The following is a 20,161-nucleotide window of genomic DNA, read 5'->3' on the forward strand; positions in this document are numbered from 1 at the left end:
ATATCTGATAACGATCAGTTTACACACATGTATCTGAATCTTTGTAGTACCAATAGTAAAATATGTTAAAGACACAATAAACACACAGCAGAAAGCATCAGTGACTTTGCTTTGAATATGAATGTACTGATCTATGGATATGGGAAAAGGTGAATAGAAAAAAGACTTTTGTTGAAACAGTGGAATCCTCCTTTAAATACAGCAGCAGGCCAGCCAGGGCTGCTGTTCTAGCTGCAGTCATGTTTTTGTCCTGTTTGCACAGGGGGGTGTTAGGCTCTGCTCCTCACATTCAACAGCAATGTAATGCATATGTTCCTCATACGCCATCAAAACATCTTCCATCTTCTCACCAAAACTTCCAGTCTTCCTCTTCTTGTCAAGTTTCAGCAGCTTGAGCTTCACTAAAGAGTGCAGGCCGTCTCTCTTTTAGTTCAGCACTGAGAAGCTGAATTCCCAGTTTCAGGTGCGCTGCATATGTTGATGGATGAGAATCATGTCCCTTTCAATCAGTGGTGGGCTGTCAGGGCCAGCAGGGCCTTCTCTGCTGGCCCTGACAATATCAAAAAAGTATTTTTATTTTTTTTTAAATTAGTATTATTATTATTATTATTTATTTATTTATTTTAACAATGAAATTAATGTGTGTCTGAACGTGTCTGAATTCAATTACTTTTCAGTATGTTATGATTATATTTCCAGAAAGAATATGGTTATTTTTTGTGAAGCTGAGCTGGATTTTCCATATGTCATTAAACGCATCATAGCTCCGTGGACCTGCTCTAGTAGTATTGCTGGCCTTTCGTTGAAGCTGCCATTTCCTATTTGGTCATAACTTTGACTGACGTGTCATCAGCCAATCAAAATGTGATGCATAGTGACAGAACGCCCCAGGCCCAGCGATGTGTCTGGCGCTAGCCTCCGCTGTTGTCATCAACGACGTTTGAACCTTTGGCGGGTTTTGAAGTAAGCTATGGCCACTGCATTAACACCACTGATCGATCATGTTTCTGATCTCCTTTGTGTGCACTTTTCACGGCGATCGTTTGGAGAAAAGAAGGAATTTATTTTAAGAGGAAGACCTACACCGAAGAGGTACATCATTTACGGTAGTTGGAGTGTTAATGATAAATGTATAACATTTTTTAGAAGTGGTGAGGACAAAACTGTTGATCATAAATAGTGCCGTGGATGTGTTCCCCGCGTATCTGACGCCTATGCTTATGTGGAAGCTTGTTTTTGTGTCATATAGTGGCTTGTGAAATTGTGGTTGCTGAGTGACATAACGAAGATGTGGTGGTAATGATGCAGTAGCCTATAGATGCGCAGTGGTGTGCGTGTGCGCTATGGTTGTTGCAGATCAACTGTCTTGTGAATATAGTCGGTGTTTGTGCGTGTTTTTTTTTTACTGAAGGCCCTGACTGAAACCCCACGGTACGCTACTGCTTTCCATCGATGTCTTCTTGAACTGCTCTACCATCTCAATCCTCTAGGTCTCCAATGTTTCGCCATGCGGATAATTGGGAAGGGCATTGTCAAACTATGGGTCATAAAACTAAAGCCAGTTTCATGACCCAGACCAGATTCAACTTATTTTTACCTCATTTACAGTCTCAGGAGGAGAGGGCAAAATAAGCCTCTCTGCATTGACGTCATCGAGGACAAGCCTTCATTTCAGGACATTTACAGTGTTGGGGAGACCTGTGACATAAAACACAAAGCGCTACTGAAGGTGCTAGGTCTGTTGTTCACTAGACTACTCATAGATATCAGTTTATCAACTGACAGTTAATGTATTATTTATTTTAACTTACAATTTTAGATTTATATTCAAATATATATAAATACATATACAATGACTGTGCGATATAAATCTAAAATTCTAAGGTAAAATAAATGATTAATAATATACAAACTTTCAAGTCAAAACATTTAGTAGTATGAGAGTATTTACAGTGCCTTGTGAAAGTATCCGGCCCCCTTGAACTTTTCAACCTTTCGCCACATTTGAGGCTTCAAACATAAAGTTATAAAATTGAAATTTTTTGTCAAGAATCAACAACAAGTGGGACACAATCGTGAAGTGGAACGAAATTCATTGGATAATTTATACTTTTTTAACAAATAAAAAACTGAAAAGTGGGGCGTGCAATATTATTCATTTTTAATACAAAGGGATGGTTTACACCTGGTAAAAGCAAAAACTCCTAAATTCACTGATCCCAGGTGTCTAATATTAGAAGCACATGAATATCCTCTCCCCCTGGTGTTTGCTTTGTCTTATTGTGACAGAGACTTGAGATGCTGTGGTAAAAAAATGAGGACTTGTGACTTTTATTCTTTATGAGTAAAGAAAAAACAAACGTTAAAAACATCTGATCCAAAGACGGTGACCTGAAGCCACCAGGTCTTTGAAGGTCAAAGGTCAGTAGAAAGGCGCAGACTCGACCCTCCGTCTCTTACGACTCTGCTGCTGCTCAAAGAAGTGACGGATGTCATCAGGGGTCACGACCTGTCACACAAAACACATTGGTGACATGACGTCAGCAAAACAGGGCAGAGGTTAAGCGTCAAAGGTGACTGACCTTTCCTTCAGCTGCAAATCTCTGCAGGAAGTCCTTGAGTTCAGATTTCATGTCGTTGTATCCTGAAAATAAAGAAAGAAACTTTGAGGTCAGGACTGGAGGTCAGAGTTTGCCGCTGTCATTAACCTTTGACCTTTGGTACCGTGGATGATCTCGAGCTGCTGAACTCTGTTCAGGTTGTCAAGTGCTGACATCAAAGGGTCGTGACCTTGTTGATTCTGCTCGTTGTTCTGTCCTTTTCTCTCATAGGCGACAACGGTGTCCGACTCGTCCAACAGGAAGGACAGCTGAGCGCTAGACAGACGCTCCTGGGAGGTGAGACAGGCAGTGAGACACGACTATGTGATTTGAATCATTTCATTTGTTTCATAATAATCTTTAAATCCTATAAATACATGAATACAAATAAAAACACTTACTCTTCCAGCAGGTGTCAATAGTGGGTTAGAGTTATGTTTAATAATCAGTGAACACTGTAAATAAAGTTCATTCAAAGTTTGTTTTCCTGATAAATATGTAAATATGTTTTTAATATGAATACATAATCAAACAAGACTTCATGTGCTCACAGACTTAATGTGTTCAGAGTTCATGTGTTCACAGACATCATGTACTCACAGACTTCATGTGTTCACAGACTTCATGTGTTCAGACTTCATGTACTCACAGACTTCATGTACTCACAGACTTCATGTACTCACAGACTTCATGTACTCACAGACTTCATGTACTCAGACTTATTGTACTCACAGACTTCATGTACTCACAGACTTCATGTACTCACAGACTTCATGTACTCAGACTTATTGTACTCACAGACTTCATGTGCTCACAGACTTCATGTGCTCACAGACCTAATATGTTCAGACTTCATGTGTTCACAGACTTAATATGTTCAGACTTCATGTGTTCACAGACTTCATGTGTTCACAGACTTCATGTGACATAATGACTAACCTGGCAGGTGTTGCAGGAGCACAGTGTGGAACGCCACGCTGACGGCCAGAACACAGCACCTGACCTCTCTCTCTTCTGATTGACAGCCTGCAGTTCCTTTAGTCTGCAGTTTGGCTCTGCCTCCTCACGGGTGCGCTTAGCGCTGGGCTTGATGAGATCATCGACCTGATGGATTACAGATCATTAGAAATGAATTTGTGGTTGCCATGGCACCAAAGAAATGAAGCATATAAAAGACATGAACAAGAATCTATTTCAGCTCTAAAACTCTGCCCCTCCTTCAGTAACAAAGGACTCAGTTGAAGCAACTCACCTGTTCCTCTGGAGCAACATCAGCGTTTGAACGTCCTCCTGTCTCCTCCTTCACCTGTCTCACCACACCTGGAATAAACAGGAAGTGTCTCACACAGGAAATGCATCTCAAAGCAGCCGCAGGTCGATGACTGACCCGTTAGGTGATCGGCGTAGGTCCAGAGGAACGAGTTCTGATTCATACACGACTCACAGATCATCTCCTGAGACTCTGTGTTTTCTGGAACTTCACGGCCCAGGTGCTGCAAACACAGGTGAGGTGTGACCATGAGGTGTGACCAGCAAAGGGCTCCACATACACTCAACTGTTACCTGTGTCAGTGACATCACATGTCCTGTTCTTACCTGTGTCAGGTAGCATTAGCTCTAGTGTTAGCATGTGTGTGACTCACCCTGCCGTGCAGCCAATCCTCACACAGCACACACTGAATCATCTCATCCTCCACCTGAACATCAACCAACCAATCAGAGAGACACAGCATCAGCACAGAGAAACACTCCACCTGGTGGACAAGTGAGGGTGAGTGGTGCCTCACCTGGTCGTCGGGGTCGGGGTAAGGTCGCCTGCAGGTGCAGTAAACGCCAGAAAAGTTGTGACTGTATTTATTCAGAGTGTTGACGTCGTCTTTCTCCTGAAACACAAACTTACTTTAATCAGACATTAACTAGACCAAGTTCTGAGTTCACTTTATTTGTGTCTGAACCTCTCACCCTCTCACCCTGACCCCCTCATTCTGACTGAGATTTATCAGTTAAATAATAGTTAGTTAGTTACCAGGTAAAGTTTACACTGTGATTTATCAGTTAAATAATAGTTAGTTAGTTACCGGGTAAAGTTTACACTGTGATTTATCAGTTAAATAATAGTTAGTTAGTTACAGAGTAAAGTTTACACTGTGATTTATCAGTTAAATAATAGTTAGTTAGTTACCAGGTAAAGTTTACACTGTGATTTATCAGTTAAATAATAGTTAGTTAGTTAGTTACTGGGTAAAGTTTACACTGAGATGTATCAGTTAAATAATAGTTAGTTAGTTACCGGGTAAAGTTTACACTGCAGATCAGTGAACTTCCTGTTTCCACAGTCACAACGAAAGTTCCTGCAGAAAAAGAAGAGAAAACAGAGGAGGCTAATGTTAATATAAATAATAAAATAATTTTCATGTATAACTGACAGCGTGTGAGTGTGCACTCTGACCTTTTGGTGTAGAGTTCAAAGAGGTCATGACCTTCATGACATTTATATGAGCAAGCTAAACACACTCCTGCTGCCTCTGCTCCCTTTGGTTTACAAGTGTTACAGGAGTACAGAGCCTGACGCTTCACATAACCCTGAACACACACACACACACACACACACACACACACACACAAAGTTCACTTTAATAATTGATTTATAATGGATTTATCATCAGTGGTATGGGAACATCTCAGGAGAAAAGAACATGTATAATATTAATAATATAAGAATAAAAACCAGAAGGTTTTACCTGAGGGTATGAACAATGATCTGAGTCACTTCCTGCTAAAACAGCTGAAGCTTCTTCCTCCAGCTCTTCATCTTCCTCCAGAACGTCCACTAGAGACACTGTGTGCTCCTCACACATGTTTACTACAAAACACAAACAAATCATTTTTAAACCATAATACATCACAGTATGTATCGTAGGGCTGGGCAATATCTCCATATTTTAATATATATCCATATATTTCTAAACGAGATATAACACGGGACAATATCGTTTGTATCGGTATACTTCATTTTGTGTTAAAACAGGCTTTGAGTGTGACCGGCTGATGATTGGCTGTTCTGTCTTAAGTCCCGCCTGTGTTAGATTTATTGTTCAGCTTGTGCTGAGGAGGCGGGAACTAGCTGGTTCATAGTTCACACACTAGAGTTTTGACTTATTTTCCATTACTGTCAGTCACTTTTGGACACATGGAAGTCCGAAGTTGTTAATATTGATAATAAAATATAAGACATTATTTAATTATCACATCAACAAGCTGTGTTAAATATCTTTGTGAAATAATTGTAAATATTATTGTCACGAAGGAAAGATTTGCATTTTTATTTCATTGACATCTGAACTTTGGCATGTGACTTAAACTTATAACTGAGTGTTTGTTTATTTTTTAAAGGGTTTGCCTCTGGAAAACATTTGATCTAATATGCTATAATGCTTTGGGGGACAGAAAAAATATCCAGATATATATCGAGTATCGCCATGCAGCTTAAAAATATCCAGATACGACTTTTAGTCCATAACGCCCAGCCCTAATGTATCGTGATGGACACTTCTGCGACATTCCATAAAGTCACTCAACTTCCTTAGGAAAAAAAACAACAAAAAAGCTTTAGTTGCATGAACAAACCCTCATAACCAAGTAGCAACCATGTTTGCAGCCTGTAGAGGTCAGTAGAGAGGTCAGAGGTCAAACAGCCAATCACTGAACAGTCATGTTGTTTCCTCGTGTCTCATTCACAACAACAGTGTGTGAACATCGAGTGAGAAGAGGAGAGAATGAGCACTGAAGGACACACACACACCAACAACAGCCTTCAACATCACATGTGGAGATGTTGAGGTTACAGGCTCACAAAACTAACTAAGTTTAGGTTATGTGTCTCCTGTCATATGAGGTCAAAGTTATCATAAAGAGAAAAAGACCAAACACAAGAAGACGATGATTAGGCCGGTCACGATATACAAGTAGAGATGTAACGATATGAAAATTTCATATCACGGTTATCGTGACCAAAATTATCACGGTTATCAATATTATCACGGTATTGTTAGATGTGTTCAAAATGTTCCAAAAGTACTGAACACACACACACTGAAATCTTTTAACCAAGTTTTATTTAAAAAAAAGATATTTTATATTATATAATTATTATTATTATTATTATTATTATTATTATTATTAATAATAATTATCATCTGACTGACTGACACACACACACACACAGGTCCTCACTCTGTGTCGGATAATAATTAAGTAGCAGCGGTCGTACACAGCATAAAAATAAAATAAAAAAACACAGAAACAAACACATTTTGGTCTGCTACGGTACCTGTCGTCTGCACACTACTCGCTTTCGCGAGACAAACCATGACGTTTCCCACTATTCCGAAATCCCGTTTTTGTTGACTTACCCGCTGAAAAGTTGTGTGTGGTGGTCACGGAGATGGCTCATCATATTGGAAGTGGCTTCGCGCCGCGAAGTTCGCGGAGATTTTTTTTTTGCATTTTCTGCACAAGGATTGATTGTCTTCAATTATTTTACTCTCAACATCCTTTAAAAATACAAAATATGCCCAGATTTCTGATCTTACGGGGGGTAATCTCTGGAGCGCAGGTGGCTTCAGCCGTGTTGTCGCTGGACAGACAGTGCAAACTGCGCATGCGCGCCCGCTTGAGCGAGTGCCGTTCAGGTGCTGCTGCTTCTCCAGGAAATGAGCAGTATCACTGTGAGTTTTTCGGTAATCAGTTGCGGTAATCAATCACGGTTTTAACGATAATTAAAATTTGAAACGGTATGATAACCGTCGGGAATTTTACCGCGGTTTATCGTCATACCGGTAATCGTTACATCCCTATATACAAGTAATCGCACAATAATTAATATGAGCTTGATGAACTTGATTCTCTCTCTCTCTCTCTTTCTCTCTCTACCATACTTGGTAAAAAATGGGCGGAGCGAGAACACTTCTGGGTTTGAGAACCGGCCTCGCTGTTCGCTTACTTGAGAATTGGAACAGCACTTGGACTGGGGCTGATGACGTTTCCACAAGTACGGGAGTACGCAAGTACGCACAAGTACACACAAGTATGGATATTGAGAAACGGCCTCTGTGTGGGGGGGCGGAGGAGGAGGAGTGGAGAAAGATGGAATTGGTTGCTTCAGATTCTGTGGTGAACCACTTAACCTGAGCGATTTGTTGTAAAACAGTGGCAACAGTTTAGCACAGCTAGCAGCATTGCTACTCCTGAGAGATCCTGCCATAAAGGGGACATATTATGCAAAACCAACTTTTTAATAATTTTAATACTTATATTTGGGACTCTGGAGGCCCTACCAGTCGCCAAAGTGATGAAAAAGAATACTTAGTCCTTTTTTCATGGTCCCCCTTAGTGTAAGTATAGGCGATAAAACACGCAATGTTGAATTCCCTGCGCTTATGACGGCAGCATGCGCATTTCACCGTGAATGTTACCACCCACCAGTAAGTTTACCTTGAGAGCTCCACCTTAGCTCCACCTTGTCCCTGCGAGAGTGCAGGCGAGGGAGGAAGAGCGGTATTATGTCAACGCAGAGGGACAAGTGTGCTGTTGGTGGCTGCACAGTGGAGCACAGTGTTTTACACAAACTTCCAGCCTCAGAGGATTTTATATATGAAGCTAATGTGCCCGATAAAGTCAGCAAACGTGAACGTGTGTTTGCACCCCTTCACATCAGAATACGGCCAGCGGTCGCCGTATTTAGTCAGCGACCGTATTTCACCGACGTACTAACAAAGACAGTACAAACACAGACAGTACAAACACAACTGACCATTCTGAAACGTCCTAATTAAAAATATTTGCTCAGTATGTCCTCCATGACCGGAGCACAGACTCAGTCTGATACAGTCACATACAGCGGCAGTTTATACAGTTTGCCGCGCGCCGCCGGAGATCAGCGGTGCTGTCCCTAAGTGTTTTTAACTGATTTACAGTTTGGCACTGTTCGGCTTGAACCTTATGTCGGATGTCTCTTCCTGTGAGGGCACTCTCGCTGTTTTCCGCGCACGCTGCCATGTTGATATTGTCAGAGAACTAGTGAAGGGAGGGGGAGAGGAAATGAGCGGAGGGAACAGGAGCTGAGCGAGTGAGCGCTGTAACAAGGACAAATCAGAAACCCCCTGGAAGAAGTGCGTGTGCGTTTGCCTGTGTCTCATTTGCATGTAAAGCGACCATGCACAAAACAGAGCGTTCTGAAAGGGGCGGGTTTAGCAGGTTTATTGAACTGCTATGGTGCTTCATCCTTATGGTATTTTGACCAAAGCATGTCACTGACATGTTCATTAGGACACCAGGGAACTATTTTAATTGGGGAAATAGGGTATTATATGGCCCTTTTAAGACACACAAAGTGTCTCTCTCTCTCTCTTACCTGCATTATTACGCCATTATCATTGAACTAGATGAAAATGGTCTCAGAACGACAATATTATTGTTTATCGCAATCATTCCTGGGACAATTTATCGTGATTTGTTATCGTGACAGGCCTAAAGATTATGAAGATAAGAGAGAGGCAGAGCTATGACATCACAGAATTCACAAGCTACTCTATTACTGTGTGCATGTTAGTGTGCGCGCGCGTTACTTTGTGTGTTACTGTGTTAGTGTGTTTGTGTTGAGCTCATCGATCAGCTCTGTTCTGCTCCGTGCTAATGCTAACGCTGTTAGCTTAGAATAAAAACCAAACTCACCGAGTCCACCGGGAAACTACCGGAAGTATGAAGCGGACACGTGACACCGATTGAACTGAACTCGCAGCAAGACTTTAAATTGTCGATTATATCGATTCTATGGCACAATCCGTGTGTTTGATCCTCTTCGGTTTGTCAAACTACAAAATGCTGTTAGCCGATAATTACTTCCGGTTCATACAAAAACGAAAGCAAAAACTTCCGGTTCACGTACTTTTTTCTTTTTCTTAGCCTGTTTTATTTTAAATAATTATTAAAGACCAAACAAAACCAACCATGTTTTAAAAAGCAAAAACCGAAAATTAAACAACGAAAAAAATAATTATAAAAAATTATAAAGAATAATAAAGAATAAATGCATCCGAGCTAAATTGTCACGTTTGTTCCGCTACATTGTTCCATACATTCCTCAACCAAACATACAAAGTGTCATACAGCCCATAATACAGCCAGCATTATATTATGGGTCATGTCTACGATGTACGCGTTCAATAACGAAGCCGTATTTTAAAGTGTCGTAAGGTAAATAAAGACGTCAAAGCTCTGTGCTGCGTTCACGTGTTGATCACCACGTCAAACATCGAGCAGTTGCCATGGCAACTAGAGGTTTGACTGACCACTCATCAACTAGCATCATGACTGAGCGCTGGGTACTTTGTTTTTAAAAAAAACTACACTCTTCATGATGAATTCACGGTTTTACATTTACGTCAGTTTTACTTTACGGGAGGTACGTGAAGTCAACAGTTGGTGCGTGATGACGACAGCAAACATGGCGGACGTGTCTCTGCGAGCAGAGCTGCAGCTCAAAGACGGACAGAGACAGAAAATCAGCGTTCAACTTCAAAACACACTTTGTTCTCTCATGTGTGGAATTAACGAGCTGAACGTGAACGTTTCACAGCTACTCACTCAGCTAGTGGACAAAGAAAAAGACACTCGACACTGCGACAAAGGTGAGACATGTCCACGAGCTTCATACTAAACACGTGATGGATACAAAGTAAAAGTACACATTCAATCTCAATGTCAGTATTTTATCAGTATAGTAATATAACTGTCATATTTTCTTTCTAAATGTTTACAAGGATTAACAATTAATAAATTGTGTTTTTTACTTAATGAAATGGTTAATATGAGCTGATCATTGTTTTATCTGCTGCAGGTGATGAAGAGGAGGACAGTGATGAAGAAGAGGAGTCACTGTGTCAGCGTCCTCCAGTGAAAAGACTGAAACCCTGAAACACCTGCTGTCGACTGTCAGATGATCAGTGAAATCAAATAAAGGCGTCTTCTTGTTCGACTGATCACTCTCCGTTTTTAAATTGTCCTCTGATGACAAACCTGGCAATACAAGGATGGACATATTAGAGAGGACAGGGGGAGGACAGATTACAGCAGGCTGAGGACAGATTACAGCAGGCCGAGGACAGATTACAGCAGGTAAGGAACAGATAAGAGCAGGTAGAGGACAGATTACAGCAGGTAAAGGACATATAAGAGCAGGTAGAGAACAGATTAGAGCAGGCCGAGGACAGATAAGAGCAGGTAGAGAACAGATAAGAGCAGGTAGAGAACAGATAAGAGCAGGTAGAGAACAGATTAGAGCAGGTAGAGAACAGATTAGAGCAGGCCGAGGACATATAAGAGCAGGTAGAGAACAGATTAGAGCAGGCCGAGGACAGATAACAGCAGGTAGAGGACAGATAAGAGCAGGTAGGACAGATTACAGCAGGTAGGACAGATTACAGCAGGTAGGACAGATTACAGCAGGTAGAGAACAGATTAGAGCAGGCCGAGGACAGATTACAGCAGGTAGAGGACAGATAAGAGCAGGTAGAGAAAAGATTACAGCAGGTAGAGAACAGATAAGAGCAGGTAGAGGACAGATTACAGCAGGTAAAGGACAGATAAGAGCAGGTAGAGAACAGATTAGAGCAGGCCGAGGACAGATTACAGCAGGTAGAGGACAGATAAGAGCAGGTAGAGAACAGATAAGATAAGAGCAGGTAGAGGACAGATTACAGCAGGTAGAGAACAGATAAGAGCAGGTAGAGGACAGATTACAGCAGGTAAAGGACAGATTACAGCAGGTAGAGGACAGATAAGAGCAGGTAGAGAACAGATAAGAGCAGGTAGAGGACAGATTACAGCAGGTAAAGGACAGATAAGAGCAGGTAGAGAACAGATTAGAGCTGGCCGAGGACAGATTACAGCAGGTAGAGGACAGATAAGAGCAGGTAGAGGACAGATAAGAGCAGGTAGAGAACAGATTACAGCAGGTAGAGAACAGATAAGAGCAGGTAGAGGACAGATTACAGCAGGTAGAGAACAGATTAGAGCAGGCCGAGGACAGATTACAGCAGGTAGAGGACAGATAAGAGCAGGTAGAGAACAGATAAGAGCAGGTAGAGGACAGATAAGAGCAGGTAGAGGACAGATAAGAGCAGGTAAAGGACAGATAAGAGCAGGTAGAGAACAGATTAGAGCAGGCCGAGGACAGATTACAGCAGGTAGAGGACAGATAAGAGCAGGTAGAGAACAGATAAGAGCAGGTAGAGAACAGATAAGAACAGGTAGAGGACAGATTACAGCAGGTAAAGGACAGATAAAAGCAGGTAGAGAACAGATTAGAGCTGGCCGAGGACAGATTACAGCAGGTAGAGGACAGATTACAGCAGGTAGAGGACAGATAAGAGCAGGTAGAGAACAGATTAGAGCAGGCCGTGGACAGATAACAGCAGGTAGAGGACAGATAAGAGCAGGTAGGACAGATTACAGCAGGTAGAGGACAGATAAGAGCAGGTAGGACAGATTACAGCAGGTAGAGGACAGATTAGAGCAGACTGAGGACAGATTACAGCAGGTAGAGGACAGATAAGAGCAGGTAGAGAACAGATTAGAGCAGGCCGAGGACAGATTGGAGCAGGTAGAGGACAGATTGGAGCAGGGAGAGAAAGCACCTTAAACATTGTGGTCACTTAAAATAAGTTTACACTTTTATTATGGTTTACACTTTTATTATGGTTTTCAACTTGTGTTAAATTTGTCATGGCAACCATCACATGTCATTGCTCTCTGATTGGCCAGCAGCTTTCACGTAGCCTTGGTTCTACACCTGTGGTTGTCATAGCAACAGTACTGATGCATCAGGTAACTAGTTAATGTTAACATACTTTAACTGATCACATTACAGTGTGCAAACTGTAGTTCCTGAGAGTCCAGACTGAGGGCAGCACTGAGGAGACATTCATTGTTCAGAAGGCACAGGAAGTGAACACAAACAGTTCAATTCTATGTGTCGATCACTGAGCCTGCGCTGTGATTGGTCGGTGTCTGGACAGCGTGGCGGCGATTGCACAGCAGAGCGATGCAGACAGGAAGTATGCAGTAACCCACGGCATGGGGGTCGGCCCTTGTGCAGGAGAACAGGAAGAGGAAGAGCTGCAGGTACGGTAGCAGGAAGATCGACGCCCACATCCACACAGGAAGTGACGGCAGGTGAGACCAGGTGGTAACGGGAGACGGAGCCGACAGGTTGATCCCGCCTCTCTGTACACGTTCCAGACTGAGGGTGTACACGTCAAAGATGTAGTAGACGGCCATGATGCTGAGCAGCAGGTACAGAGCCAGGCCCAACCATCCCATCCTCTGACGGAAGTTCATCATCCTCCATACTGACAGAAAAAAACAATAATCAATAATCAATAAACCACCTGGACATAATCAACCACTGGAAATAATCAATAATTAGGACAGCCCGTGGTTTGTAAGCGGAAGGTCTATGGTTCAAGTCCCCATTAGGTCGAAAGGGCCTCATTGCTCCCCTGGCGCTACTCAATGTGGCAGCCCACTGCTCCTAATTCTAGGATGGGTCAAATGCAGAGAAATAATTTCCCTAAGGGGATTAAGAAAGTATATATTCTTATTCTATTCTAAATCATCTGATATAATCAATAAGCCACCTGACATAATCAATAAACCACCTGGACCTAATCAATAAATCGCCTGACATCAATAAGCCACCTGGACATAATCAATAAATCACCTGACATCATCAATAAGCCACCTGGACATAATCAATAAATCACACGACATAATCAATAAACCACCTGGACATAATCAATAAATCACCCAACATAATCAATAAACCACCTGGACATCATTAATAAGCCACCTGACATCATCAATAAATCACCTGACATCATCAATAAATCACCTGACATCATCAATAAGCCACCTGGACATAATCAAAAAGCCACTTGGACATCATCAATAAGCCACCTGGACATAATCAAAAAGCCACTTGGACATCATCAATAAATCACCTGACATCAATAAACCACCTGACATAATCAATAAATCGCCTGACATCAACAAATCACCTGACATCATCAATAAATCACCTGACATCATCAATAAGCCACCTGGACATAATCAATAAGCCACCTGACATAATCAATAAACCACATGGACATAATCAATAAGCCACCTGACATCATCAATAAACCACCTGGACATAATCAATAAGCCACCTGACATAATCAATAAACCACCTGGACATAATCAATAAGCCACCTGGACATAATCAATAAGCCACCTGACATAATCAATAAACCACCTGGACATAATCAATAAGCCACCTGACATCATCAATAAACCACCTGGACATAATCAATAAGCCACCTGACATAATCAATAAACCACCTGGACATAATCAATAAGCCACCTGGACATAATCAATAAATCACCTGGACATAATCAATAAATCACCTGACATCATCAATAAATCACCTGAACATAATCAATAAGCCACCTGACATCATCAATAAATCACCTGAACATAATCAATAAGCCACCTGACATCATCAATAAATCACCTGACATCATCAATAAACCACCTGGACATAATCAATAAACCACCTGACATCATCAATAAATCACCTGACATAATCAATAAGCTACCTGGACAAAATCAATAAATCACCTGACATCATCAAAAAATCACCTGACATCATCAATAAATAACCTGATATAATCAATAAATCACCTGACATCATCAATAACTCACCTGACATAATCAATAAATCACCTGACATAATCAATAAACCTTTAATGTATAAAGAATAATAACTGATCCATAATCAATGTGTTCATGTGATCATCCTCATGTGCGCGTGAGTCACTGTGATCTAACAAAGTTTTCTTTATTTTTATTTCAACATTATCGTCACTGAAGGAAACACCGTGAGCAGCCTGTTAGTTAGCAAACTGTTAGTTAGTGTGTTAGTAGCCTGTTAGTTAGTTTGTTAGCAGCCTGTTAGTTTGTTTGTTAGCAGCCTGTTAGTTAGTGTTTTAGTAGCCTGTTAGTTAGTTTGTTAGCAGCCTGTTAGTTAGTTTGTTAGCAGCCTGTTAGTTGACTAATTAGCGGCCTGTTACTTAGTTAGCAGCATGTTAATTCGTTTGTTAGTTAGTTAATTGGCGGCCTGTTAGTTAGTTAGTTAGTTAGTTAGTTAGCAGCCTGTTAGCCATGTGTTAGCAGATGATTGAGTCTTCGTGGTTCTCACCTTCCTTCTCGTTGATTCTTTCACAGTAAAATGTGCCGTAAACTCGTTTCTTAACCACCAGTGGACCCCGGCGGATTCCGGAAGTGTTGCTCTCCTCTTCCGGTATTGTCACGTGACACTCACGGATGACATCACTGTTTGTGTTGCGTTTTTTATTTATCTTAACGACGAAATCAAGTAAATAAATAAAATAAAATATTAAGGGTGGTGAAACAATTTTAAAAACAATAATTTTATTCAAGTAAAAACGTTCATCTTTATGTTTTCCAAACAGAATCCTGATGACGTCATCTGAGCCATGACTGCTTAGTCAGTGTGTAATAATAATACTACACTGTGACCACATGGGGGCGCACGTGGCCTGTAGGTGTGAATGTTTGTTCAGATATAAATGAACAACATCAAAGCTGAGTTAATTCACATCATATTAAATATGTTTGTATATTTAATATTTTGACTCACACAGATCACACAGATCATGGGTCATAGGTCATTGTAGGCGTTACCTTAGATTTCTATTTAAAGTTTATACCTGCATTACACAAAGCTGCACATTCATTTTCTACCACAGTAACTTCTTTCTGCCATAACAATGTACATAATAATGTATGTAAAATACATAACAATGTACATACTAATGTATGTAAAATACATAACAAAGTACATAATAATGTATGTAAAGTACATACTAATGTACATACTAATGTATGCAAAAATATAACAATGTACATAATAATGTATGTAAAATACATATTAATGTACATACTAATGTATGTAAAATACATAACAATGTACATAATTATGTAAAATACATACTAATGTACATACAAATGTATGTAAAATACATAACAATGTACATACTAACGTATGTAAAATACATAACAATGTACATAATAATGTATGTAAAATACATAATAATGTACGTATTAATGTACATAATAATGTACATTAACTACATAATAACGTATAATTTATCATCCAGCCACAAATAAAAATGGATGTATGTACACCAGTCCTCCAAAACTTTAGGTTATTAACATAACCCATAGTGAGACTTTGAAATATTATGAAAGAAAACTTTCTGAACGTTCTCTAAGTAATATGAGTGAGATGTCTCACTATGGGATGCACGCCCCTGCTGCAGCCCTCAGAAGCAACAATCTCATTACGTCAATCCTGATTGGCTGGTGAACGTGTCCATCCACATCAGGTAGTCCCACCTACTATAAATACTGTATGAGGACAAGATAAGCACCTCTTCTCACCCGCCCAAGCAAGAAGGGTTGTCTGGTGACACATCTCACTCATATTACTCAGAGAAAGTTCAGAAAATTCTCTTTCATAATATTTCATTCGATGTCTCACTATGGGATGTGGTAGCTCCCGTATTGCCAGACAAGCTTATCAAACGTCCACTAACCCACAGGGAAAAGTACTCTGCTCCTATGAGGACAGTAAAACTGCGTGTGCCAGGCACGGAGGAGAACCGTCCAACATAAAGTAACAAACAAAAGTGAGAGGCGAGGACCAACTCGCCACAGCACATATGTCCTGAACAGAAACCCCCCTGAATAAGGCCCAGGATGCAGCCAAGCTCCGAGTCAAGTGCGCTCGCAGTCCCACAGGTGGCTGCAAACCCTGACTCGAATCGCCTTCACCACCGTGGGACAGACGCTGTTTCATGACAGGTCTCCCTTTATGAGGATTAGCCCAGGAGACGAACAGCTGATCGCTCCTCCTGAAACCCCTCGTCCTATCCATGTAAGTGCGCACAGCACAGACAGGACACAGCACCTGTGGCCGCTGCCCATCCAGTGAGGAGGCAAAGGCCATAAGGTCAAAAGAAGAACATGAGCCCACCACCTTAGGCACAAAGGCCGGGTTTGGCTTCTAGATCATCCTCACATTGCCCAGGAAGAGCTGAGCGCACGACGGATGCACTGAAAGCGCATGAATGTCACTAACTCGTTTAGCCGAAGCCAGAGCCAGTAACAACACTGCCTTGAGAGACACGTGTTTCAAGTCTGCTCCCTCCAGTGGCTCAAACAGGGGGCCTTTAAGCCCCTCCAGAACCACAGCCAGATCCCATGGTGGCACCAGTGGTCTCGACACGGGAAGAAGCCTGCGTGCCCCCTTCATAAAACGGCAAACCAGCGGGTGCTGGCCCGCAGTTTGCTCCCCAAAACCCATGTGAAGTACACCTTGAGCGTGGAGAAAGCTTTTCGTTTGTCAATCAGGTCCTGCAGGAATGACAAAATCACCCCCACCAGACACTGAAAATCAAGAATCAATCAAGAAGTTTTTATTGTCATTATGAGGACATAATGAAATTTTTGCAGAGATTCCCGGCTTGAGGTACACAATAAAATAGCAAAAATAACGAAGGACTTGACATTTAAACACGAACAAAAACACGAAAACAAACCTAAAAAGCCGAGAGCCTCGAGCCGCTGCGTGCACCCGCGCCGCCATGTTGCTCGAACACCTACGTGTTCAAAAAGGAACATGGCTGTTTTTGTGACACCAACTCAGAGTCTCGAGCACTCTGTATAGTGGATATCACACGAGGCGAGAGTCCCACAGCTGACAGATTGAGCCACTCAGGGGCCAAGCCCACAGCACCAAGGGGGGCGACCGAGACGGACTACGAGAGCGGCAGACGTCATCAGTCCGAGTCACCGAAGTCACTCTCTCCCTCTCGCGTCTGAGGGAGAGAGTGGACACACACTGCAGCCCCTCCATCATGAGAGGTTCAAGCCGCCGTGCGGTGGCACCCTCTCGTGGTGTAGCAGTGACATGGCCCCCGGACTGCACTGTGCGCTCCCGGGCGGGGAGTGTGGGGTCCCCGCTGCTGTGCTGTCCTGTGTGGACTGGAAGAAAACGACCTTCCGCCGAGGGGGGACAGCGAGGGTCGCCACTGCGCTATTTATATTGATAGTTTTGGCTTTTATTAGTTGTGCCCTCGGCACACGGCCTGGATGCGACAGTGGGACACATTTTCTTTTCTTTATGAAAACAAGGGTGTTTGTGTGTGCGTGCTTGTGGACATAGGAGAGGGGCACCCGCTGAACCCTCCGCCGTCTGATGTCCACCTCTCCCGGCTCATCCTGGCATGGATCGTGGCAGCTGGGAGACGGGGGCGTGGCTGGGGCGTGGCTGGGGCGTGGCTGGCCCTTGCTCGCATGCTCGAAAGCCAAACAGGTGAAGCTGGAGAACGGGGTACTTCCAGCTGCAATACCGGAGGAGAGAGGCGCTGTCATGCCGCTCTCTTCTTCTTTGGGGCCCGGTGTGTGGAAGCTGGTGCGGGCTGTGCCGGCGGAGCTGCAACCGAAGCCGAGGGTTTCTTGGACCAGCCCGCCCAACCCGGCACGGACTGCGGGGTGGGCTGGGGCTGTGACAGTTTAGGAGACCTAAACCGCGGACCATGGGAAACTGCCTGTGCAAAGGTTTTTCGCTGCGCTGGGGGCTTCAGAGGGAGGCAGAGCTGGAGAGCTTCATCCTCCTTCTTCCTGGCTTCACATCGCCGCTACATCGAGGCCAGCGCGGAACCAAAAAGCCCCTCCGGGACAATGGGCATGTCCAGGACGTCCTCCTTCTCTCTGTCTGACAGGTTGGCAAGGTTGAACCACCGCGCTCGTTCCTGCAGAACCATAACACCCATCGCTCGTCCCGTGGCCTGGACCGTGCAGCACTGGACACGTGACCTGGTCCTGAGTTTGCCCAAAAGCAGCGAAAGGACATTTAGCGCTCTGCCCGAGGGCTCTGACGCTTTATAAGCCTTTTCAGTCAGGGCTAACTGGAAACAGTCAGATTTGAACAGCAGGCTGAGGCTCCGGGAGGACACCACTGACAGTCGCAGGTGAAGATGCGCCGAAGACGTCGTTGTCAAGTGTTCCTTGGTTCGTGCAATTGACCAGCCAGTGGATAGTGGGCAAGGGAACAACAAGACAGAGGTATAATTTAACGAGTCTTTTATTATTCATATAAACATCTAAAAAGCTGATTGAGTCCAAGGGAATTTAATTAAAAGTACTAGAAGGGGTGACTGAAGGTGTGGGTTCCGTGTGGCCTGGTGAGTGGCTGAGCTTCACTGTCACCAGGCTGGCAGGCTGGGTCCGCTGGTCGACTGGTGCACTGACTCGGTGTGGCTGTCCTATCACTGCTGACGCCGCATGCTGTGCTGCTGATGACTGCTGCACTCCACTGTGTGGCTGCAAGGCGCTGCTGTTTAGCCGTTGTAGTTACTTCCAGTCCGACCAACCGTCTTAAGACAACTCCAGCCCACGTCACACGCCACACTGTCACAGAGAAGAGCAGAGGGAGACTCAACACAAGATAAACATTCACATGATAGTTTCTTAGAGAAACCTCAGAGCACATGCACACAGGTACCTGTCACAGAGAAGTCTACCTGTTACATCTTCATATTCTGATTCTATGATTCAGTAGTGGCATCAGCCATTTTTTATGGAGTGGTCTGCTGGGGCAGTAGTATCACAGCTGCAGACAGGAAGAGGCTGGACAGACTGATTAAAAAAGCCAGCTCTGTCCTTGGATGTCCCCTTGACCCAGTGGAGGGGGTGGGAGAGAGGAGAATGGCTACCAAGCTATCATCTCTGATGGACAATCTCTCCCACCCCCTGCAGGACAACATCACAGCACTGGGCAGCTCCTTCAGTAACAGACTGAAACATCCTAAATGTCTGAAGGAGTGGTATCGCAGGTTGTTCCTTCCTGCAGCTGTTAGACTGTACAACAAACACTGCTCGCAGTAGACCACACATAACCAGGCTCCTCATTCCTCCCTTCCACGTGCAATATACTATACATTTTCACAAGTGCAATATACCTATACATATTTATACTGTAAATTTCAAGTCCATACTGTGTATATTCTGCTGTCTATAATGTACATTCAACATTCTATTTTTGAATAATTTTTTGTGTTAGTGTTAATATCTTAGTATATTGTAATTTTCTTTTTTGGTAATGCATGTTTATTACTTATTATCTTTATCTTTACTGTCTTGCTGCTGTAACAATGCAAATTTCCCCACTGAACCCTAACCCTAACCAAATAAAGGACTAACTTATCTTATCTTATTCTGATATGAGGATTTCCGAGGCGACATCGTCATCGTCCCCACAGCCCAATACTAGGACGTCTTCCTCAACCGGACCACGGTCAGGTCGAGCTGGGAGCCCCAGCTGACGCTAGCCCCCAGTGCCGCCACCGCGGGGACCTCCATCTCCTCTCCTCTC

At 43.0% G+C, this 20,161-nt stretch overlaps 2 protein-coding genes and 1 long non-coding RNA gene across 4 annotated transcripts; 1 reads left to right on the plus strand and 2 right to left on the minus strand.

Annotated features, from left to right (window-relative positions):
- Positions 1–2,307: 2,307 nt before the first annotated feature.
- LOC131443928 (putative E3 ubiquitin-protein ligase UBR7) lies at positions 2,308–9,516 on the minus strand. 2 transcript variants are annotated; one of them, XM_058614016.1, is made up of 12 exons: positions 9,333–9,516; positions 5,342–5,463; positions 5,050–5,183; positions 4,891–4,951; positions 4,388–4,483; positions 4,244–4,297; positions 3,988–4,093; positions 3,853–3,920; positions 3,540–3,704; positions 2,716–2,890; positions 2,583–2,644; positions 2,308–2,509 (listed from the first exon to the last, which is right to left on the minus strand). In XM_058614016.1, exons 2-12 carry the CDS (start codon positions 5,456–5,458, stop codon positions 2,423–2,425), a joined length of 1,125 nt encoding a protein of 374 aa, XP_058469999.1. In that variant the 5' UTR covers positions 5,459–5,463; positions 9,333–9,516; the 3' UTR covers positions 2,308–2,422. The 2 variants fall into 2 exon arrangements, with proteins under 2 accessions (XP_058469999.1, XP_058470000.1); XM_058614017.1 differs by having other exon boundaries at positions 2,725–2,890; positions 9,333–9,515.
- A 304-nt stretch (positions 9,517–9,820) lies between these two features.
- On the plus strand, positions 9,821–10,632 carry LOC131443930 (uncharacterized). The gene is made up of 2 exons (XR_009233682.1): positions 9,821–10,288; positions 10,498–10,632. It is a non-coding gene; the product is annotated as an uncharacterized LOC131443930 (long non-coding RNA).
- Positions 10,633–12,319: 1,687 nt separating this feature from the next.
- tmem251 (transmembrane protein 251) lies at positions 12,320–15,012 on the minus strand. The gene is made up of 2 exons (XM_058614018.1): positions 14,900–15,012; positions 12,320–13,009 (listed from the first exon to the last, which is right to left on the minus strand). The coding sequence occupies exon 2, from the start codon at positions 12,999–13,001 to the stop codon at positions 12,627–12,629; it is 375 nt and encodes a 124-aa protein (XP_058470001.1). The 5' UTR covers positions 13,002–13,009; positions 14,900–15,012; the 3' UTR covers positions 12,320–12,626.
- Positions 15,013–20,161: the final 5,149 nt, after the last annotated feature.

Source organism: Solea solea, chromosome 17, assembly GCF_958295425.1.
Source record: "Solea solea chromosome 17, fSolSol10.1, whole genome shotgun sequence".
Lineage (NCBI taxonomy): Eukaryota > Metazoa > Chordata > Actinopteri > Pleuronectiformes > Soleidae > Solea > Solea solea.